The 24,984-nt window shown below is 37.8% G+C and overlaps 2 protein-coding genes and 1 long non-coding RNA gene across 8 annotated transcripts in view; 2 read left to right on the top strand and 1 right to left on the bottom strand.

Moving 5' to 3' along the window:
- LOC107265585 (furin-like protease 2) overlaps positions 1 to 24,984 on the bottom strand; it is a 143,436-nt gene that overhangs the window by 45,857 nt on the left and 72,595 nt on the right. The window lies entirely within an intron of this gene.
- On the top strand, positions 6,051 to 10,184 carry LOC112494133. Its single transcript, XR_003059282.1, has 2 exons — positions 6,051 to 6,875; positions 9,259 to 10,184. It is a non-coding gene; the product is annotated as an uncharacterized LOC112494133 (long non-coding RNA).
- On the top strand, positions 10,577 to 13,032 carry LOC107265607 (cytochrome b5). 2 transcript variants are annotated; one of them, XM_025083460.1, is made up of 4 exons: positions 10,577 to 10,972; positions 11,626 to 11,754; positions 11,869 to 11,927; positions 12,119 to 13,032. In XM_025083460.1, exons 1-4 carry the CDS (start codon positions 10,859 to 10,861, stop codon positions 12,189 to 12,191), a joined length of 375 nt encoding a protein of 124 aa, XP_024939228.1. In that variant the 5' UTR covers positions 10,577 to 10,858; the 3' UTR covers positions 12,192 to 13,032. The 2 variants fall into 2 exon arrangements, with proteins under 2 accessions (XP_024939228.1, XP_024939237.1); XM_025083469.1 differs by having other exon boundaries at positions 10,641 to 10,913.

Here is a 24,984-nt window from a genome sequence, read left to right as displayed (position 1 = left end):
CCCAATGAAGGGGGACACCCCCCCACTTCGCCCTCCTCCACGATACCCTTTTGCTACCTTCGTATTAACCGGCTCGTATCATCCCTTGTACCAACTATCTGATATCTCCTTAACTTTCGCTTAATTTTCTGCAAGGGCTACCGGCTAGAACCACCCTTGGTCCAAGGGTGCTTCAACGTCAACCGGGGAGCTCATAAATTTAGTCATCCTTGAGACGTGTTGGATAGGAAAATTGGTGCATTTTTTCGTATCTTTTTCTTTATGGTGATTTTTATCTGAAAATAAGGGTAGAAGGGGGGGGGGGTATAAATTGTTGGAGGTTAACAAAAATTGATTTAAGGTGTTTGGACGGTACGGTTCGAAGGGGTGGTTTGGACGGGGAGACTTCTCAATAGAAAATTCGGGTGAGAGGGGGAGGACATAAGGAGGGGGGGGCTCTCTCGTATACTACTACCAGGAATCCCACCCTTTCCAGGTAGGTAGCCGTACAGGCAAAAAGAGACCCTTGATTTACGACCCTTATTTCACGTGATTGTTTTTATATCGCGATAAATCGCTGCCAGGGACGTACACCGAGGAATGCTTGTAGGGCGAGTATAAGGGTGACGTATTAGTAAGAAAAAAAATCATCTGAAAGTTATACCGGTTCATTTACCCAGCCCTTGTCAAATGTCATTCCTTTTATTAATATTTCTCGTATGGACCCTAGGTAACAACGTATCACGCGGATTACCAGAATAAGGTAATTTGAGTAATTTTGTAAATTTTAATATCAATCGTAAAATTATTTTTCCTCTAAATCACTATATTTTTCGATAAATTAATAATCCTCGGTATCCAGATCGGAGGTACGTAAAATTAAATAATTTGCTTGAATGAAAAAAAAATTTTTTATTCTCAACGTTAAAATTGATCAAACCCCGTTATGGGTAAATGAGCGTAGACAAACGACGGCAACGAGATCGTAATAAATTCGGACCGGTTGATAAGGGGTAGGTCGGACAACAATCCGCTATATCCGGTCTGGAATTTGTCTTTTATCCTGTCTGGTTCCTTCGACGGGGCATTCCCTAATCGGCAACTAGTAGGGATGCTGTGAAAGATGTATTGGAGGATCCCGAGGGGGATCGAGGGTAGCCGAGTTTAGCCGAGGGTGGCCGAAGCGAAGCGGCACGTGACGAGAGAAGGGTGCCGATACCGAAGTTCACCCTTCGGTACGATTCTGCCTCCATTCGGGGTGAACCATCCATTCAGTATGAAACGCGCATTCATTGATACAGAGCGTAAGGTGAAAGCTTTCCCAAGGGTGAAAGCAGTCGCATTCCGTAGATTCCGTGCCGTGTCCAAAGCGGCACGTGACGCCCAATGCTGGCTAGAAGCCAAAACTAATTACATTAAGCCTCCTCCGTTCCGTGCGCTCGGATCGCGGATCGTAAGCCAGGAAGTACACGCCACGAGTAGGAGGACAATTCACTCGGTCCACGACGCAAAATTACCATTTTAATTGAATCTGCCTCTCTGCGTCCCCCATCCGGCCTTCACACTCGAGCGTCCCACTCGGCTCCCCTTTCGCGTAGTTCACCACACGGACTTCACCCTCCACCGTTCACTCCAGTTAAACCAGCTCACCCGGTATACAGTCCTTTAGGCTCGATCGACGAACCTTTTTCCTCCTGACCGCCTCTGTGCGTCGCTGGTTCGCATCCAGTCTGGATACTTTTTTTTTTTTTTTTTTTTTTTTTTTTTTTTTTTTTTTTTTTTTTTTTTTTTTTTTTTTTTTTTTTTTTTTTTTTTTTTTTTTTTTTTCAAATAATTAATAACTCTACCGTGCATTTTTATACAGACAGTCTATTCCCATAAAGCAGTTCGAGACTTGACCTTATTTTTTAATTTATTAATTAAAAATTTACGAAAATACGATTTAATCGCCGGTCATTTTATTTATTTATGGGTAGGGTTTAGTTTTTCTTTTTTTTTTTTGTAAATTACCCAATTTTTTTATTTAATACAACTTTCTTTTTGAAACTCGCACTTTATATTTACGTATATTAAAATTCTAATACGAGCTGACCTGTCGTTATGCAAAATTCTTGTGTATACGATTCGCAGGAAAAATTGTGCAAAGTGCATTAAAAAGTTTATAATCCGCGTTATAATCTTGTAAAAAATATACATATTTCACTAGTCACTATAGTGGCGGATTTATATGTCAAAGTTATGTACGCCCTGTAGATACAGATAGTGACGTAGTTACTATTGGAAAAACCACGATGGAACTGATTCCAGACACCCGTGAAGATGAAGCAGCATCCATCCCATATCCTATCTCGGCATGATCCTTTGAGGGGTTCGTGCTTCTCCCGTAGACCCGGTCCATAAAGCTGAACCAAGTTACGTAACTCACTAAGGAAATGTGGGATTCGACTTTGAATTGTATCAGATTCCTGAAATACCCTGCACTCCGTGTATCTCGATGATCTCGTTCGCTCGCTGGATCGCACAGGGGGATGATATGAATTTATGGGGTGACGCCCGACAAGGGGGCTAACCGCATAACTCAGTGCCCACGCGTTCTGCCATCGGCCGACCTGTCGGACGTGGAAACCCCGCTCACGGGAAACGCACGCGGAGGATTTGCGAATTCGCACGTGGCAAAGTGGTCAAGCAGAAAATTTATGTCACGGATTACGTACGTACTTTTTGGATCGATGACCGTTGTGGTGGGAAAGTGGATTAAAATTTTTTGGCCAGAAAATGTTGGATTTGAATAATTATAATTTCAATGAGAACTTTTGGAAATTTTGTATTTTTTTTTTTTTTATACCTATCGATTTCACGCTATCCGATTGATTTTTGGTAGTACGTTCGCATACTTTATCGGCTGTTCACGGTATGCCGGATATACTTGTCTATAAATAAACATCGTTCGACGGTTTTATGAGATAATAATGCGGAAATCGAGGCTTAGTCCGATTTGCATACCAGTTACGAGTTACTTGATAATATCATGAATTTTCGACGAGGGTAAATTAGATTTTCGATACTAGGAATTAAACGAGCCTAATGCGGATTATCGAGTCGATCGTATAAATGAAACATTTACAATTATCCATATCGAGTGAAAATTCCAGGAACTGATCGTAAAAAAAATTATTCAGAAAATAAAAAAAAATACAAATACAACGACGCAGCGAGTTTTTGCGAGATTTTTCGAAAATTCAAAAGTCAACCTTTCCCGTGCCCCCATAGAAATTCTATAAATTTTTTATTTCCTTTCTTTAACATCATATCCACACTGCGAATAGATAACCCTAAAAAAATAAAGACTCAACCCTAAAACACTGTACCCGTAAAATAAATGGCTAGACTTTACTTTCGGGGGTTAAAAAATTGGTATAACCGAAAAAGTTTATAATCCCGCGAATACACCATAAATTTAAAAATGCGTAACTACGGGATTACCTATTCCTAAAAAAAAGAGATGGAGGGGGGGTCGCACGTATTTCATAATAAAAATGTCTGAAACATTTCGTAAGGTACGAAGGGATAACGCGCAATGCCAAATTGCGTAATGGACTCAGTGTGGAACATGATAAAAAAAATTTCCAACATATATATAACATTGTTGGATCAGAAATAAAATGGAAAAATGTATAAATCCAAAAATTCATTATAATACATTCATATTTTGTCTGATGATATAATTTCACTAAGTTGTTTTTCGGACACCCTGTATATCCGCATGTGCTCAATGTTGCATGACTATGCCGTCTAGCTTTCCCTGTTCACCTGGTACACGTAAAAAAAAAAAAAAAAAAAAAAAAAAAAAAAAAAAAAAAAAAAAAAAAAAAAAAAAAAAAAAAAAAAAAAAAAAAAAAAAAAAAAAAAAAAAAAAAAAAAAAAAAAAAAAAAAAAAATCTGCAATCCCGGAATCACATGTAGCATACAACCTTTTACTCTACGCGTTGCTTTTACCGGCTTAATAAAGTACACTATAGACTCCGTGTTATTATTTCCGGCCGCGGGGCTTCGGATTGCGGTGGGAAGCGTAGCCAGGACATTTTGTCCCAAAGTAGATTACAATGGGATGCGGAAATTTCATGTTTCCGTACGAAGTTAGACAATAGATCCAATTTCACAGTGACCCCAGTCCGTAATATATATGTATATATATATATATATGCAATATACACGTATATTATAATATGCAATATACACGTATATATATAATATACACGTATGTATAAATATATAAAGAAGAGGTTCAAAGTATATTTAATATAAAAAAATATTTGTTACACTAAAATCACTCTACTCCGTCATATCCAAAACAGAATATAATTGTATTCGCACTTGGTACTATTACTTACGTACTAAAGATTAAAATAAAGCATAGCTAGTACAGTGGTTAATGGGGTTAAGATAAAAATGGTCAATTATACAAAATAGATGATAAAAGATCATTTTTATTTTTATAGAAAAAAAATTAAAATACGGAAAAAATTTTACATGGTAAAGATTGCATGTAAAATTTCATGTAAATTCTGAATTAACGCTAGACGTTTATTAAGTATAGTACCGTATATAGTATACCTTGCAGCATTTCGTATTACGTAACGTAGTATTCGATGTAACATTGGATATATATGTATAGATATATATCGTCAGCTATCCAGTATGAGGTCGTCTGTACTGTTAACTGTGAAGCATTAGTACAGCTTTTGTTACAGTGTGTAAGTATACCAGCTTCTATATTTATAGAGATTATTGAAGTGTCTTTGATGCGTTTCAACGAACCTTGATAGACACAATAATATCTGGTTGAAAATGTGGCTGATCCATTTTCAAAATTGCTAGATGTTTCGAATTAGAGATTCTAGAAAGTATATACTTGTGAACAGATGAGAATTTGAGATCGTGATGAAATTAAAAAAAAAGAATGATGGAATTGATAAAAAATGTGACTAATGGAATTTTTTTAATGGTTTTTGCTTTTTCGATTTACTTTCACGTGTTTGATCTGCATGAAGGAGCTACTGTGGCGGTGAGGAGTGTCGCGAAGATCTGAAAAGGGCAAATCAAACGTTTATAACTCGAGCCGTTTAATTTGCCGGAATTGAAATTCTGTTTGGTTGGTTATTTCATGGGATTGACGGTTCTTGGAAAGAAGAATTGTACCTTGATGCCAGGAAATGTAAGCTTCATTGCCCTGACGCTTCAACTGTACGGTCTTTGAAGAAAAGACGGGCGGTATATCGCTGACGAGATTGTCGTCGTTGAGTTTTTGTATGAATAAAAAATGGTTTACCTTTTTTTCTCGTATTATAGAAACCGCCTTTATACACGAAAAATTCAATTTTGATGTTCTGTTATAACGAGAATGCCATGTACAGTAAGTTTACTCTTCGATATAAAAAAAAACCCGTGGACTGTTGCCTAAAAAAAATTCTTGCAATATTATTGGAAATGTGTATTATAATTTTATCTGTTTGAAATAAACGAAATTTGCGTTCTTGACCCAACGGCTGCTTGGAGTGCCAAAAACTCCCGCGTGGCGGCGTAACATGAGGCGTAACATAACCGTAAGGCTACCAACATCGACTAGGTAGAGTCGGGCGAGGATTCAACAAGTCCAAGAAATATCGTCAAGTTCCTAAGTGACACATAGAAACGACGTGAGAGGGTCGAAAACTGCGACGAGTCAGCCGTCTGGAAAGCATAGAAGGAAGCCATGGGTCAGTAGACCTGCGGAAAATTCCACGAGACGGAATTTGAAATGTAGACGCATCTACATTTCAATGTAGCCACTTCGCATACTCTGTCAGAAAGCAAAACTGCCAAAAATTATACGGTGAGTAAAAAATATTCCAGTTAAAAAAAAATACCATAAGCGCGACGTCGTAACTTGCCGTCAAGAATAAAATAAGAAAAATAAATACACCTCGTTGCCAAGTTCAATCTCGAATTCGCGAAAAAGTTAATCCAGTGCAGTAATTTTTCTTTAAAACCTATCTACATACCGATCCACGATAAATAATCACCCCGTACAGCCCGTAAAAACCAGTGTCTCTCACCTGCGTACTGTGTGCACTATTCCAATTTGTCAATAACACAGGTAATGCATCCAATGCATAACGGTATAATGGCGCCCGGTTTACGACGACGTAAGCTTAATTCACAGGCAGCTAATGACTTCCCTTGATCATACAGCTGACTAATGCAGTTAATTACTCGACTGCAGATCATTCGCCGAACGCGATCTGCGCACCTGGGACACACAAAGTCTGTGCACTAATTGGGCCAATCGGTAGGAGCCAGTCGTAACGTGAAAAAATAGTGACTGTGGAAACGTTATATTCCGGTGAGTACGTAAACAGTCATTTATAATTTTCCTAAAAGATCTTCACCGCTTCTATCACGTGTCGAACAATCAATCAGTAAAATCGACCACAATACTCTTATTGTAATGTCACGGATAATCAGAAACCCCGCTACGTACGTAAACGCCGTGATCGAATTTCAGCCGCGCTAGCTTGATGGAACGACCGGGGATTTCGTCGACATTGTGTAGGTGGCGCGGCAGACTGTAGTACGTAAACACGAGGAAGCCAAGCCGAGTCGGCTAGGCTGGGGAGGGGATAGGGATCGGAGCTATTGCAACGAGGACACTCGGCGTCTCGACACTGCCGCACTTAAGTCGATCCAACAACAAGGAACGTCAATGGCGTCTGGAGAGCGTCCTTCGTGATGCGAACGACAAGCAGGGCAACATTTGATTAATCTGAAGCAATCGGTTGCGCGATGCAGGCTGGGCAACGAAAAGGAACAAAAAGGAATAAAGAAAAAGTGCTTTGGTTGGATGGATATAAGCTGAGGTAACGTAGAGGTGACTGGAGCAGGAGGTTTGTGGGGATGCTAGTGGAATACAATAGAGAAAAATAATGTTGGGGCGAATTGCGCCATTCACGATGGTCGCGTGACGATATCTCGTTAAAAGAGAAAGGGGGGAAATAAAATAGGTAGAACGTGCATAGCCAGGGTGAGGCAGTGAATTAAAAAGTGTTGAAGAACCCTTGAGTGAGTATGGCTTCCTTCTCGCTACATTTACTGGCTTTTGTCGTAGATTCTAGTTACGTCGAACGACTCTGACGATATTTTGGTATTTAGTACCTTTTCGGAGATATTTATCACGTTCTCGAGTCAATCTGATGACGTGAATTTACATGACGCGACCTTAGATTTTTTTTGCCGGCAGACCCATCAGCCGTTTCTTGCGCTTGGGTTGGCAGGAAAGACGACGTCGGTCTGACAAGACTGATTTACATTTGACTACGACTCAGGCTTCGGGAACGTCGAGAGGGAAATATCTGGGAATCTTTGAAATATGGGGGAAAAAATATGTGTTCGCGTTACTGGATATGCTTGGCGTGGAGAAGTAAGACAGGGGAGGGTGAATTCGCTGCGCGGCCATATTGAATTTTTCATATTTCATAGTTTTACGCTCGACGGGTCTTGAGTCGGATTTTTAGGAAAATTTTAATATTCCCTTTGTCCTGATTTTGCTTTGCATCTTGTATCAATGATATTGGATATTAGGTCGGATACAAATGCCTTTTATTTTTTTCAATACTTCCATCTATGTTATACCATCACGAGTACCGACTCTGTTTTTAGATATGCTGCACAAGTTTTTTAAATGCAAATTTCCTTAAAAATTAGTTCAACGTGCAATAGTGAATACCTCGAGCATAGGGGGAGGTAAAGATGGGAATTATACTAGGCAAAGTCCCAACAGTCAAAGCGTTCTTTGGTTAATTTCATCTTGAACTGTACCAACTTTTATTTTGAATACCGCGTAGACCTAAAAAAAAACTGTCATGCGTCCATTCTCATTTCCCTACCTAATTTCGCATATCTTTCCATTCCAAAACTTCTTAACCCAAAGTTTAGGAACTCCGTTGTTTCTTTCCTCTTACCCCCCAATAAATTAATCTCCAGTTCGCATTTCGACCACATAAAAAGAGATGACAATTCCCTTCCGGAGGGGCCTCACTGAAATAAATATGACAGGGCCCAATTTCCCTCTCTTCTTTTTCATCCCCTTCCTTTTCCCCCTCCTTTTCCATGCTTCTTCCCGCCCAATATTTTTTATCCTTTCCTCTATTTCTTCTCCTACTTCCATGTCCACCCCCCTCCCACAGAATTAACTTCCCCTCAAATTTTTCATCTCTCCACCTTCAGTACCTTTTTCCTCTTCCTTGACGTCCTTCTCGCTCTCGCCCGCCCAGACGAAGGTTTATTAATTAAAAACGTGCAGTACCAATGGGTTCATGAATTTTAATAAGAATCCCTGTGAAGCAATTACCTTCCGTGCTGGCTAATTATAATTAATGCATACCGTTCATCCGAAGTTAACATTTGTAGTCTATAAGTCTTATTGTCACGCGGTATAGCATAAAGGGTGTATTATTATTAGGTATCTGACTCTGTGCAGTTACGATACCAGCTGCGGTCGTGCAACTTGGGCATGTTTTCATGTGCGACCTCAAGCCCCATGGCGCAGCATGGTGGTCCAGACATTCGTCTTCGGTATTCTGTCTAGAGCAGTTAGTTATTGTGCCTGAATTGTGCAAGTAATTTGTATCATACTAGCTAATTGCTTTCTATGAAGTTCAATTGTTTCCTTATATATACGGTCGACGGGACGAAAGTTTTGTTGGCTGAAGTTGGAGTTTAGAGAAAGTTCGATAATTTTATCTTCGACAAAGTGCGTAGAAGATTATCTTAAATAAAGTGAATAAACGATAAAGTAATACAGACCTACGATAAATGAAAATGATGATAATTAAAGAATTTTTTTTTTTTAATATCCGTCAACCAATACCCTAGAAAGAACTTACTGTACCATTATTATTATTATTTCTCTCAAACTTCACTCCTCATTCATATTTTTCATTTCTCTTAAAGCTTCGGCAATCTCTAACAAAATCCCCAAAGACGCGAATCCACCTATACTACGTACGTCGTTGCACACATTCTTTTTCCATACACTCGATACGTAAAACTCTAGAGACTCTTACGAATATTTTCCAAAGAATGCAAGAACTCGTACTTTTTTCTTTGGGATAAGGAAAAAAAAAAGAAAAAAATTCCGGAATCACAAAAACGAACTTTGTTCGGTTCCAAAGTCTAGCTTTTCTTCCCGTTTCTTCTTCGTACCGCATATATATGTATATATATATTCTTCTTTACTTCCAGCGTCCTGGACGTAATGCCTTTCCGGGAAAACATTGGCCCGGACAAACTTTCCTCCATGCAAGTTCCGTTTCGTGGCGAGGAACTTCCAACAGAGTCGGGCGGACGCTTACGACGAATTAAGATGCCCGGTTCCTTTGGGTCCCCTTGTGTACAGACCTTTACCCGTCTCGTCCGTCCAAACGCAAATGGTCTCAACCGAGCATTACGTTTCAGGTACATTCGTGAATTCACCTCAAGGAGAAAACTTGGGCTCGTATGCGGTCCCAACATTAAATCCCTATACAAGAGTAGAGAGCGAGGAGGAAGCCATTTGCGGCGGTTGTAGCAGCGCTCTGTTAATGCCAGCAGCAGCAGTGCCAGTCGTGCTAGTATCACTGGTAAGAGTAGTAGCGACAATAGTAGTAAGCAGTACTAATACCGGTAGTACAGGGAAGCAATGGAATTTCAGTAGCGATAATAGAAATACATAACGAGAAATCCAAGAGTAGAGGGAACACAGTGTATAAACGACTGATAAGTCTCAGGAAGGCGACCTGATTCATTCGGCGGTCCAAGTACAATTTTTTGTTCTCTCTACTTTATCGACGCGTTCTTGCTTCGCTGAACTAACAGCGCTAAAGTGACAGATAGATAAAGGAGTACGTGTAATAAATGTAAAATTAACCGAACAGTTATAAATCTTAGCGCGAAGGAGATACGAGATTTTATGTCCATCAAAGTATTATCAAGGTCAAGCATGAAATTATGTATGCACTGTGAAGAAAATCGTATGGTTGTAAATGACATGAAGAACGACAAATTGAAATAGCAAGAACGAAAAATTGTATGAGGATTTATTATTGTGCCTGCGAGTCTGATAAATGTTCTAGGACGCCATCTTATCGAAATTGTTGTTACTAATAAATATAATTGATGTTGAAAAAATATTGCGCAAGCCGATCACTATTATATTTAATTTCTCCACGTATATTATCTAGTCCTCCATAAGTGGCTCTAACACACTTTTTACCGTCGGTAACGTAACGGCTGTGTACTTACGAAATTGGTTATTGGTTTCTAATTTTGATTTTAAATATACATATACTTAGGTTATATTTTAGGTTAAGATTATCTGGCATCGGTATCTTTGATATAAAGGTATTTCTCAAGTTTTCATGTGCTCGTCCGAGAGTACAAAAAATTTCTTGATCAAACGTCGTACTCTGTAGTATCCTCCATCGCCATTAGTGGCACGAATTTGCATAACACGTCGAAAACAATTTTTCAAGGCAACAGCCTCAAACGGCAGAGCGGCATTGATTCCAGTGGATTTATGTGAAAACAAAAAAAAACTATGCGCAAGAAAAGTTGAGAGTCAGCGCTACACGTGTTGGACTGTCAGGCTGCAAACCGAATTTCGTGGAAGTGATGGAGGCGAAGACATAACACGGCAGAGGTGGGGATGACGGAGCGAGAGTCTTGGGCCGACACGGGCGAGCTGAGGCTTTCAGTGCCTTCACGGCCGCAGGAGGTGTCAGGTCGGTGTTTTCGTTTCGCGTCGAGATATGCCGACAAACTTATACCGACTGAGCGAGCTGAATAGCCATGACAATCGGAAGTCATGCTGGATCGTTATTCACTCGAAGGTCTACGACGTTACGAAATATGTGGACGAGGTAAGTTCTGGCGTATCTCCTCATTGGAGGCAGCCATAAGGAAAGGAAGGAAAAACGAGGTATGTTACGTACACGCGAGACGCGGCATTTTAGGTTAGGATTTTCTTAGCTCGCCCACTTACCAAGCCTACGGGTTGCCGTGTGGTTATTATCGTGAATGCCATTGTGTTGCGCAACGTACGTCAGGCGTTAGAGAACCCACGGGAAAGTTGTTCTCATTGCCAGCGTGATACGATTGCGAAAGAAGATACGAGGTATAATCATTTCGAGGAAGGGGGTCAAGGGTCACGATACCAAGATCCAAGAGAATCACGTTTCGGGAAAAAGCTTTGAGTCTGCCATAGCGACAAACGATTCTTTCGATAATTCATGGGCCTGTCAACTGTTTTCTTCGATACTAAAAGAGTCAGGGGTCGCTTGTGCGGGTCGAGGGGGTGGTCGGGAGGAGGTAAGGTAGTCGAATGGGACACGCGTGGATCCCCTCTGGAAATCCGTACAGAAAGGGCAACAGTGATAGACGAGGTTTACAAGGTGAACGTCAGGCACGTAGGATTCGGTCGCGATAAATTGCCAGAAGATAAAAAGTTTTACGAGAAATATCAAACGGGGTACGTAATCCTTTCTTTTTTTTAATTCTTTAACGACGCCAGCAAGGAGAATGCGAATTGCATAGTTGGGAGAACTATTTAATTAGGTAAATTTTTATTGGCAGCATCCTGGCGGCCCGGCGGAGATTCTGAACGTGGCTGGTAAAGATGCCACTGAGGAATTCGAAGAGGTTGGCCATTCCGACGAGGCCAGAAATATTCTGACGAGGATGCTGATTGGGGCACTACATCCAGTAATTTGAAAGCCGATATTCAATTCAGAGCATCGCGCGATACCGTCGCGGCCGCAAGCGACAGAATGTCAATGAATATGAAGAGGCAAATGGGAATTTCTTTTTTCTTTCTAGGATGACGTCGCGGCGATTGCCAGGGAGAGGCGAAACGAAAGGCGTGAATTTTGGTTCAAGTAAGCAAATCCACTTTTTGAATAATTTTATACCTTGCAATTGTTATTACACAGGTTGCAGTTATATAAAGACAAATTTATCCCTTGGTAGCAGTGATTTTATTGGAATCAAATTAAATTTCAATTGATTTTCGTTATGGTAGAACATATCGATTGTCATTGTAATGTAACCAATTTTTTTTTTTCTTTAGGGTTGCAGCAATATCCGCTGTACCTATAGCTGTCGGTGTGGTGACAGCAGTGATACTGTGGAGAGGAAAATGAAATACGTTTTTTCGAAAAATACAGGACAAATACATATATATATATATATAAATCTATCACGCATTTATACTTTTGCATCATTGCAAGTGATGCTGTAGGTTTTTCGGGAAAGCGAAAACCGTGCTAATGTTTTTTTTTGGCAAAATTCAAAACACCCAGCCATATGTATGCACGTGTGCACAAACAAAATTCCAGTAACGTGAATGTTCAGTCTTCATTTCCTTGATCAAATATTTTCAATAAGAATCAGGATTATTTGTATAAAATCAGTATTATTCAAATTGTTTTCCAAGTACATTGCCAGAATCACGTTGAATTGTGTAACATGATAATAACTTATTTTAATTAATTACTATTAGCGCTGACTGTCGTGCCAATGTCCAATTACATTTATAAAATCTAAATGAGTTTTTGAATAAATGACAGACCGTATTTCACCATAAATAAGAAACACATACACCATAAATATATATTGCTAGTTATTAAAATTTATGTACAAGGAAAAAAGTTATTTACAATGTAAATGTCAATAAGTGACAATACATTGTAGCAAATTTATCAAAGAAACAAGTCAACTTGTTTTAAAATTTCAATAAGTTTTACAAATTCTCCACCGTGTGACAGTTTGATGTCGAAAAAAATTCTTTTTAATATTACTTCAATAACAACCAAAGATCATTAGGTTATCGCATTTCTGTGCTCTCTCGTATCTGTACTGCATAAATTAACAAAAACGCGACAAAAAAAGCCAAGGCTGATTTACATGTTATCCATCGTGCGGAATTTCATTTCCAATAAATAAAAGTGCCACCCAGACCAAATTGCACAAAACCACAGCATAGAAAAACAGCGTGTCTTTTTTTTGCAAATTTCTATGGAGCTACGTATAAAGAAAGTTGCATAATAATCGCGATTCGACCTTGATCTCTCCAGTGCCAATCGTGCACAAAATTGTCAAAGCCGTCGCTCGCTGCTGCTGTTACGCAATCCCTGGTTCTTTCTCAAGGACGGCAAACGCGAACGCGCACTGAATGCGCTTCGAAAGGTCGGGTCAAAGTGGCAAATTGCGGCATCAATTTTCAGCTGGAGAAATGCCGCCAATTCATTCTCGTTTGTACAAAGCCGTCGCCGTTCGCAGAAACGAAGTAAGAGGAACGTCGGATATTTATCAATTTTTCTTGACTGCCGCGTACGCGCCGACGGTAGGTAAACAAATAAAAAGCTTTACAGCGTACGAACTATACACAAATACCACAAAATGTGGTACAGTCGATGACGGAAAGCCAATTATAAATATCCTACACAAATGTTTATCAATCTATTTAATTAATGTTTGGCTGACTAACGTAACGTCATTAATAACTTATCGATATGTTGATCCATCCATTGTCGTCCCTCCAATACCATTTTATCCACTGTACTTCTCCGCGTTGTATATTCCAGTATTAAGGTTATAAAATATTCCGATTAATGCACCCGTGTGTTTCCATGTAACCAGGGGCAACGCCAAATAACAGATAGCGAGTATCCCTCTGGCGGGAGAAACCATAAACCATATTACACTAGGTAGGTATACCTTTGTCATCGGACGCTTTCGCTATCTCTCTGTCTATCCAACGCTTTTTTTTCCTACCCTCTATTACCGTCTTTTTAGTGTTTTTCTTCTCCTGTCTTTTACCCTCTCTCTCTCTCTCTCTCTCTTACTTTCCACCCAGTCTCTCGTCTCTTGCTCCTGGACGCTCGCTGGCTTGGAAAACTGTTTTCGTTTCGTGCCGTCGCGAAAATTCAATTAAATGGCAGACGCTGTCTACTGTGCAACCCCGTTGACCGCTCTCGTCTCACGCCCGACCTGGCACAAACCATCCGTTTGATATAGGTACTAGAATTTAATTGAGACACCTACCGCCAGGGGCGCCTCGGTCGATTCTACGGATTCTGGTAAATCTGTTATTGGACATTATCTTTGATATCAAAGATAAAACTGTTACACAGATTTTTATTGAATTTAGGGAAAAACATTTTTTTTTTTTTTTTTTTCTAAAGTACAAGTATAATGCAAATTCGCAGAGGTATTCTGCGCGAGATTTTTACTGATACAGTAGGTGTGAAAAAGACTGCGAGTTACTTTTTAAATTGAAGAAAGGGTCTCTACCCTCTCACCCAATCAGGATCACCTTGAAATCCGTCCAACCTCTCTACCTCGCGCCTTCTACGTCTTTTCATGAAAAGGTCGGTATACGAGCGGGCATCGGTTAGCATAATGCTCGTGTCAGACGCAGGGTCTCAGGCATAATTTACCAAACGTTCCTGGCACATTGCCCCACTTCCAAGCAGGAAGTTTCGCGACGGCTTTAAAGGGAGCCTCTTATCACGCCCGGCAAACTTATAATTCGAGATTCGAAATCTGAGAAGTTCGTGGCAAGTCGACGAGGTCGGAAATCTACATTTTTTTTTTTTTTTTTTTTTTTTTTTTTCCTTGATACAGCCTAGCTCGATTAGTACGAGTCAGTGCAACTAGATGGCACCGCAAATCTAATGAATATTGAAGCGACTTGGAATTGATAAAATCTACAGTAGAGAGGAAACCAACAGTTATTTTAAACCTCTAACAAAATCCTTATAAGTTATATTCAAACAGTGTGTATGGGATATACGTGGCTAGACCTAACCTCAAATTTTCGGCTATACTTAAACTAACGAGGTTATACAATCAAACCAGCATGCATCAACCAGATGCTAATAGGTATACCATGGGTATACCAATGTACTGTTGGTATTGCTCGTACTAATGCCGGGAACCCCCTTTTCTTGTATTCAAATTTATTCATAAACGACACCTAAAGCCGAAATGACGTCTTACATGTAAATGCTCATGAACTGAAAATTGCGATACAATTCACCGTGTCAAACCAGTCACTTACAGCTTTGACGTAACTTGTCAAATATTTTTTTTCAAATTTTTTTTTCAATCCTTTTAGAGTTTAAATACTGGCGCGCCCTTTCTTGATAGGAATTCGCGGATCGCTCTAGTTCTTCTTGTTCATGTAGGTTGGCAACTATGGATTCGCTCTAACGTACTTTATATGCGACACAAAAATAGTAAGACAATGATCCTCTTTGTAATATCTTGTATTAAAGAAAAATATCTGGAAAAGAATCAAATCCGAAATGAAAATTCGAAAATTTCAATTACGTCGTGCACTTGGAACTCAAGTAAAAATTTTTTCATTTTTTTTGTCTCTCCGCTTTAACCCCTTGACATGCAGATAAAAAGTCAAAGTCCACAATGGCACATGAAATGAATGACGTCTCCGAGACGTCATTGTATGTCAAAGGGTTAAGAGCATCGATTCTCTTCAACCTGTCACTTCTTAAGTCCCGTTACGACGTAAAGGTGTAAATAAAATATTTCCTTGTAAACGTTTAAACGTTGATTTGTGAAGTGGGTCAAGAGGCTTTAAGGAAATAGGGAATTAATATTTTTATGTAAAAAAAAAAGAAAAAAAGAAATTAAGTAAAAGCGACGGTATTAAGATGTCGTGAATAAATTTTGAATAAATAAAAAAAAATCGATGTTTATATTATTACTGACTTTCATTTTTTTATTAAGCATTTCACGTTTCGAATTAATATCAAATTTGAATTAACCATTATCATCGTAAGGTAACAAATACGTAACTTTAGTGACCACTTTCACGTTTTCGCATTCTCGACTATAAAACTGGACGGCATACCGGATCGAATGTGAAAGTCCCGATCGGAACGATCTGAAATGAATTTTACCGAAAACCGGAAGTTACGCAAAGTCTTTTTTTTTCGTCTACATAAAATGCATATAAGATTTCAAGTTATAAAGCCACTCCGTTCTACACGCTACTAACGGGTAACACGAATCTCCGACGATCGTGATAATTTTCTCTATCACGATTTCAATAAAATTCTATTACAGACTTTTATTCGATAAACGTTCACGTGTCCTGCGAACCGAAACAGGATCTCGTGCGTCCTTGCATTTTTCTTCTGCTGCAAGTTAAGGACGGTGAAATTGACTGACGCACGAGTGATTTGTAATTTTTTTTTAATCTACTTCAAGTTCGATCGATGAAAAAAAAATTTTTAAGTTATCATTTTTAACCTCGTAAAAAAAAATTCCTACTCCGTTATCACACAGTAAAGTTATCCCGAGTAGCCCTATGCATAAGTAAAACGTCATTGTCAGATGCATTAAAGTTTTTCGAAACGGGCAAATTACGTCTGACAATAAGAGCAAAGAAATTCTTTCAATAGAAAAACAAGGGCGAAAAAACGTACATTAGAGACAATCGAATTTTGACAGTTCTCCAAAGTTTGCCCGGGACCCAGTATTCTCGGCGGTGTTACCGGAATCTGACAGGTACGTCAAAAGTCACCGAACCGCGTGTTCGACGGGAAAAGTAGAAAGGTCACGCTCGTGGTCAGACCAAACAGAGCACGTAGTCGCGGCAACGCGGATTCTGGCACGACGCCAGAAATCCTCGTCGGAGTTACGGCACACCCGGTATGCACTACTCGGGACCTATCTCGGCCAGTACGACGGTAATCGTGGAAATGACTTGAATCCCAAGCAGAATACTGATGACAGTTTACCGATCGATAGGCTCCCGTAAGGACTTTTCGCGGAACTGAGAATATTCCATATCCATTGAGGATCATCCTACTTCCTCAAGAATCCTTCAAGTCCTTCGTTCGTCTCCACGTTCCATTTCGATTTCTTCGAGGACTTTTTATTAGGGTCGATTGACCCTCATCCCCATAATAAAGGGGAGCATCCTTGGCTGAGACGAATAAAAGTTTGTTGAATACGAAAAAAAATTTTTTTTTTTTTACAAAATATCAAATTACACCTTTTTTCATTCTACGAATTAATTTTTCATGTGAAAAAAAAATTTTTTCTCACAAATATTATTTAGCGGTCTAAGCTCGTGCCTTGGCAAGTCTTGCGAAAGACTTCCGAAAGACCTGATATTATTTTTCACGTCCTACGATGCATTCTCTTTTTGGCTCAGATCTCTTTTTGGCTTTTCGAATAATTTTACCTCTAGCATGCAAACGGCACTTGCCGTCCGCTGCGAATCGCTAACTTGGATACAGGCCTTTACGCAAAAACTTTTCTTACCCCGCGAAACTTTCGCACTCGGATGGAAAATTTCTTTTATTATTTTCGACTTTCGGATCTGCGTTTCTTTCGTCTTTCTTTTTTTTTTTTTTCGGCACCGCCGTTACTGCTATCATTGCCAATACCACTGCTAAAAGTAACAACTGCAGGAATAGCAACGTCTTTGTATCGTGATACAAGAATACAATGGCTTGCGTAAGATCCGTTATTGAGTACGGAAAAATAATTATTCAAAAATACATTAACCACGTGTAAGAAAAGGAAAAAAAAAAAAAAAAAAAAAAAAAAAAAAAAAAAAAAAAAAAGAAAAATCTCTCAAAAGCGAATAATAATCAGTCTCGTAAGTTATCACGTGTACGTATAAGCATGAAGTTTTCATTATGCGAATTATTTTATTATGCAAAAAGGAAACTGCATGAAATATCCATTAATAGCTATCTGTCTAATGATCATCCTCTGCAGCCTCTTCCTGTACCCTTATTGTACTACGGTACCTGTACCATTGTAAATGCAAGTGTTACTACGTATCCACGATAAAATCGTTACGCGGGATTACTGTCAACGAGTACCAAAAACTGGCCGTGTTTTACGTCTATGGAAAAATAAATTTTCAATAGCGAAATATACGCGCTGATAAAACGAGATACAAGACAAAAGGAAGAATCAACTTCACGGCGAATTTATCCAGGGCCGAAATATCAGTCCGCTGGACAATCCTGGCCAATTCCGAAACAGCCGATCGGATCCTCGCTAATCGACCCAGAGAATTTTCATGGAAGCTACCGCGGATCGTTAAACGAAGCGAATAAACGTATCGGGCCATTGTAGAATATCGCATTCGTAATAATTGTGCATTTTTTGCCGTCAGCCTCCGAGCCGAACCAGAGTCGCGATAAATGTGTCAAACGTAATTGCTGCGAGTGTTGGATAAAATAGCGGGGAAAAAATGGGTTTAAACGAGGAATTGAAAAAAAAAAAAAAAAAAAAAAAAAAAAAAAAAAAAAAAAAAAAAAAAAAAAAAAATTTCTTAAATTTCAAAGTCCAAGCTGACTCAGCAATTAAGATATGGGATAAATGGCAAATTAATATACGAATTGAATGTTAACAGGGTATTGTCGGGACTGAGAATTTTGGCAGATAAACCGATGTGAACGGGACTTTATGAAGATTACGGGAAAAAAAAAATAAATGAAAATTGGAATAATCACAAATCGTTATCCCTTCGCCTAATTGCGAGGTGGCTAACGCGAAATACTTAAACGTACAATTATTTTTCTCACGCACACAGTCGCGTTCGCAGATGCGTAATTTTTCCAGCTTCCGGACAGCACGATCCTCCCCGTTGCTTTTAGGGGGGTCGTTAATGCTCCCTTTTGTTTTTCTTTTTTTTTTTCACCCCTCGAGCAACCTGCTACGACCCAGCCTCATTTTCTTTGGACGAATTACACAATTAAAATGGACCAAACGATCCAGCTGCTCGACTAAACGTCAAGCTCAAAGAGCTCGAAAAGAAATTATGACGGGTTTTCATGGTAGCTGACAATTTTTTCACGTCGTTTTGGGGACTCGACTTAATATACACGTATACGTTACAAGTACCTTGTATCAAGTTGTAACTTTTCGCTTCGCCCTTTTACATACCGAATTTACCCATTTTTCAATATTTCAATCCAGCCATCTAAAAGATATTTTATTATTCTCTCGTTCATCTCGGGCAATCTGTATGTGGCTGATGGGAAGATTGTTTTTTTTTTTATCGGCAATTCGATATTGCGTCACGATTATACGTATACCTATATGTAACACGTTAACGGAATGAAACCTATTGAAACTGACATTCGTACAATGAAATTCCTTGAGGAATAAAAATTTCGAATGAAAGTGAAAATTTTAATTATCTTAACGAAATTACGTATTAATTTGTCGAAACGAAAGGAATGATTTAAAAAGTCGGTAAATTGGTAGCTTATCGATTTTCAATATATTCGTCATTCCTTTATTATCCACCCTGTATATCCATTTATTAGTGTCTTTGGATCGTTGATTAACAATTCTTAAAACTATTAATTCGATATCTTTTGCCATGAAGAGTAATCGATAAGCAGCTGTTACTCTGACGAATACGTCGGGTTTAAATTCATTGTAATTAAAATGACATTTGATTAATGATCACATACCTACCGCCTCTAAATACGTACATCAATGTCCAACGAAAATCAGGTTACTTACTTTTACGAGCTACTTAACGTCACGCGTTAAATCGTTTCAAAATTCAACCAACAAATATTCCACTTTGATGTGTATATAGATATAGTGGAATGTGATGTGTATACATATATTTTATATATACAGTAAAACGTCTTTTATTAATTATTGTTGACAATTTTACACGCGAATTTAGACTCGTGGTGTCGGGCACTGTGTAATTAATAATTGCAAAATTACCTGTTGCGCTATATGTATAAATAATTTGTCAATAAAAAGCCACTCCCCGTCTGTTGTATCTTAAAAAATTAAAGAACAATACAAAAGTTAGATCAACACATTATAATTGAATTAAGTATAAATTAATTAGAAGATAATTAATTTTTTTTTATAACCCATCCAACTGATATTTTAGAGACGAATTTAAAAGGATTGAAAATCCCCTGTTCCCAGTACTCGATGCCAAAGTCTCACTGGCACTGGCATTGATCGTGCATCTCAAAATGATCGAGTGACAGTGATTTTGGTAGGTAGCTATTTAAAGATAATATTTAAGAAAAGGAAAAATTTAATGAAAAATTCTATATAAATTTTCAGCAAATTATTAATTCGTGTAGCAATACAATTACGCAATATACCGTGCTATAGGAGACGATTATTGTTATTATAATTAAATTATATTCTTATTACGCGAAATAATTGGCAACTTTATTTTTTTATTTAATTATTTTTTTTTTTTTTATTGGACATAGATACACTGAGGATTAATTCGTCTGATTAAATTATTAGCAAGATCAGTGTATTATTATTATTCAAATAAATAATAGCAATTATCGTGCTTAATTGAAAGACAATTTTTTTATATTCTAAAATGAATAACGACCAAAAAAAATTTGCTCAAAGCATCTTTCGACTGTATATACTTGAAAGTTTTTTTTTAAATGGCTCATAATTGTCACGGGTATACGAATTTTATTGAAATTAAAGGTACATGAAAATACGAAAGGTCTAGGATCTTTGAAATTCGAATAAAAGTTCCATTATATTTGTATCTTGTAACTTATTTCACTTCGCAGAAAAAAAAACAAAGTATTTCTATTTTTATCCAAGCAGGAATTTTCGATTGAATCTTCGTAATACACATTCTTATGCCAAAATACGTTATTAGATTTGAATGAAATATTTTTGAGACCTTTATCCAGTTTGCATGCTCCATGCGCAAACCTCTATTTAGATTTTTTTTTTTAATTTTTCGTGCATCGAATACTCAAAATAATTTATTGGAAAATTCATATTTCACAGCGAAAAGCACTTTACATTATGATATCGATTTTATTTTTCAATCTCGTACAATCTGCCGTATGATAAAAATCTTTTGAAATTTTGCGCGAAAATAAACGATAGCTATATCTAAAAAAAAAAGCTTTTCAAACAGACGGAACATTACGCGCCTGTAAAGAAACGCCGTGTGGAGTACTAAAAAAAAAAATCGTAAAAATTATTCGAAATTCAATTCTGACCTACGCGGAGAAAATTTCTATAGGAAAAATACAAATGAGAATTTATATGCCTCACAGTACTGTGAGAATTCCCAAAAGTGCTCTAACTGCGTCTCTGTAGTTATTAATCTCAGTATGAAGTTGCAAGAGTACAAAAAAAAAAAAACAAATTGGCAACACTACGAAGAAAAGAAAATGCACCATACCTAATAAACACCATAGCACTTCGTACGTATATCACAGTAGTAATCTGTAATACCGACTGGGCTCTCTTCGTCTTTAGTAAAAAATCTGCAAACTTATTGCTCCCGTCTATTATAATTTATTAGTCACAGCGTGAGAGAAAGCGCGCCCGCGACTCAGCAAAAATAAAAAACAAAAAAGCACTGGCGCAGAAATTCATAAACTTTTTATGAGAATATATATATATATATATATATATATCTGTTGATAGAAGTTCCTTCAAGTCTTATCAGAAACGTAATTTCGATGATAAACGTAAGAAAAATCTCAACGTTCGACAAATTGTTATCGAGGCAGATAAAATAAATTGAAGATTACAGCCTTATAGAATTTCCATAAAATTTAACAATCATACGATACAAAATAGATATTGAAAAAAATTCACGTATTTTTTTTTTTAACTCCATTTTCCCTTTTTTAATATTGATACGATACAAAGAAATCCATACTGAAATTCCATTACGCAACGCTCTCGAATATTGGCTCGTATTGATACTGAAGTTCTGCCAAAATATAATGAGAATATACATTTATTACTTTTTATTTGTCGGCCACCCGTTAGTAATGTGTATCTACGGAACGGTGGACCTTTATATTAAAATAAAATGTAATAATGGCTTGCAACGTTATTTTTTTTTTTTTTTTTTTGAAAATACTACATTTTTTCGATTATTATTCCGTAATACTCTTGTTGAATGAATATCTGTCATTTTTTTTAATCCGCGGATTAAAAAATAATCGTCTTTAGGCAGACTAGAATTTTTGTTAAAAAATGGAAAATTCGAATAGAAAATGTTTTCGCGAATCACCTGGCAAGCACAGGGGAGTTTCGTGCGGCACGGTTGAATGCACGCTATGCTCATTAGCGAAACGAATAAGTATATCCATTAGTGAAAGCAACATCCTCTACTCTTCTTTTCATTCTTTACGGGCGAATTTCACTCACGTGAGATGCGTGATATCAGAATGCGAATTTTACTCCGTTATTGCACACTAATATATACTGTGTGTGTATATAGATATATATATAGAGATATATGCCGTTTACAATAAGAGCGAAAAGAACATTCAGAGTAACTCGGGTCGTGAAATTTTCTATGGCGAGAGAGCAGGACGGAAAACAAAGTGACTCTGGGAGAAATTATTAAAATTGTATTAAATTCCTTCGCTCATTAGGAGAATTATACAGAATTTTCTTTTCGTGCACTCGCTACTTGATTCGTGTTAAAAAAAATTTTTGTTTCTTAATGCATACAGACAATTTGGAAAATTAATTTCAACGTGGCTGATAACATGCAATTCACTCGATTGACGCATAAATTATTCGAGTTAACTAATTTGAAAATTTATTTGCAAAAAGGGATAGTAAGGACGGATATTAGTTCGAAAATGACGAGAATTCCGAGTCAGTGTGACTTTTTTTTTTTTTCATTTTTCCTTGAAATTTCGGTAAAATACGCAGATACCAGGATGCATTTATGAAGACCGTATTGACTATGGTACTTGGCGTAGGTACGTGTATAATATGAAAAATATGCATGAAACCAAAAATTCCTTGAATAACTTGGAAAATGTGTACTGATATGTATATCTATATCAGCCGTAAATATCTCCTACGAAATTGCGTCTAGGTGAAAATATGTTTAAAATGTCATCCCAAGTCGAAGAAAATCCGTGTTCAAGAATGATCTGACTAATTCGACTATTCATAGGATAAAGCATCGAGATATATAATATAATAAAATAAGTCATATAAGATAATAACAACGTGACAGTTTTTTCCAGTCATCAAAAAAGATAAATAATTAAAAAAAAAAATGGGTTTCTTTCAAAAGAAAATGTTTAATAATTCACATCAGCTGCCGCTATAATAAGCTTAACGAAATATGTATAAAAAAAAAATTTAATTGCAAAATTTAATTGCGCAAACGTGACACTCATTAATTCCCATACTTAATAAAAAATAAAAAATTTTCACCTAATATCTCGCTCTCCTTCCCCGCGGCAATTTATCTCGGCTTTAATGGCGAAAAGAAAATAAATAAAAATGTTTGGTGGACACTCATTAACGTCGTACAAATCTTTCTTGTAAAGAAGTTAGAACCTTGAACGAATTTGTCTTTCGGGCGCTCGATTACGAGGTTGTAGGAGGACGAGTATACACAGGGAAAGAGTTATTTTCAACGGAGAGTTTACTTCGCCAGCGGGAATTCACGATTGGGCCACGAGTGCTTAAAGAGTTCGTTAAGGACTCGGAAAAAAAAAGAATTCAACCGAGAGAGCCGTAGAGCGCAAATGAGGATGAAAACGCGAAAAGATCCAAGCATAAAGATAAGAAAATATAAGCGAATGAAAAAAATTGCAAAATAGCACGGACACGAACCAATTTAATCCATGTTTCCTTAGCCCAAGAAATTCTTACCTGAATATTCGCTGGCTGTCGCGATAACGAAAAATTTTCGCTGATAACGTAAAGTAGCGGCAAGATTACGTAAGATTTAAATTTCATGAAATTCGCAAACCACGATAACTATACCGATACGTAAATAACGATCGTTGCGAAAAAATCGTACCGAACGACTAATAAAGTTTCTAATATAAATAGTGAATTGTGGGTAACATAGTCGTGAACGTTAACGTGCCGATGGTTATCATTATTGTGTCTCTATTTATGAAGGGTATATCCACCCGCCTGCAGTATCATAATCGTAAACGTTATCATCCACCTAACCGTGATCCCTCGATATACCGATAAATACCGATAGACGATCGAGACAGGTGAAATTTTCGTAGGCCCCAAGGCCCAGATAAGCTCGCGATACTCATTAATAAAATCAAGAAATTTACTCGGATCTTCGCCGACGAACAATAAAATATTGAACGAACGAACAACGCATAAATAACGAACACGTGATCGGCTGATAAAAAAAATTTCAAAATTAAAAAAAAAATTTTTCAAAAATTTCCCAATATCTTTTGACCTACCGATAGGCGAATACAATTATACGTATAACTGACGCGTATGGCTCCTATAAATTGAACCGATAATCGAGCCCGACTTACCCCTGACAATTAACTACCCCCAGAGACAAGTGACTATGGTGATTAACAAATATATAACGGGATCCAACGGAGCCCCGTCCGTTTCGGCGAACGGAAGTAGGAACGTGGGCGCAACAGGCGGTAACAGATATTGACTTCTGGAGGACCTTCGTCGTAGAAACCATCCCCCGGAGGAACACCCTCGAGCCACGAAATAACCCTCATCTCGGGAAGAGGGGATAGCGAGAGTAATAGTAGATTACCGCAACAGGCTCTTCTCTCCAGCCCTTCGCCGGGTCGCCATAACCAGCATCCCCTTCGAGGCGACTCGATCGCCCCCTGAGAAATCGATGATTGTGCCAATAAAAAAAAAAAAAAAAATTATCCAAAATTTTTTTTTTTCAACACCCAAAATTTGTCGATATTATTGAAAAAAAAAAAATATATATATATATACGAAATATCTATCGAAACGTTAAGATTCAAATGGTACGATAATAAAAAAAAAAATTGGATCTCGATATCAGATAACATATAATAACACTGAAGCGAATATACCTCGAAAAGTATATATGTATATACTAGTCTCAGTTATCCCTCAGAACGAATGAAAATGCAAAAATGCCTGCCCCCCACCTCCCCCCCCCCA

This window comes from Cephus cinctus, unplaced genomic scaffold (assembly GCF_000341935.2).
Source record: "Cephus cinctus unplaced genomic scaffold, Ccin1 Ccin1_scaffold0020, whole genome shotgun sequence".
Classification (NCBI taxonomy): domain Eukaryota; kingdom Metazoa; phylum Arthropoda; class Insecta; order Hymenoptera; family Cephidae; genus Cephus; species Cephus cinctus.
This window is presented reverse-complemented; position numbering and strand designations above follow the sequence as displayed.

Coding starts and splice junctions, on each gene's coding strand:
- LOC107265607 (XM_025083460.1), top strand. CDS start 10,859: ATGCTGGATCGTTATTCACTCGAAGGTCTACGACGTTACGAAATATGT. Junction 10,973..11,625: donor GGAAAGGAAGGAAAAACGAG/GTATGTTACGTA, acceptor TTTTATTGGCAG/CATCCTGGCGGCCCGGCGGA. Junction 11,755..11,868: donor TGATTGGGGCACTACATCCA/GTAATTTGAAAG, acceptor TTTTCTTTCTAG/GATGACGTCGCGGCGATTGC.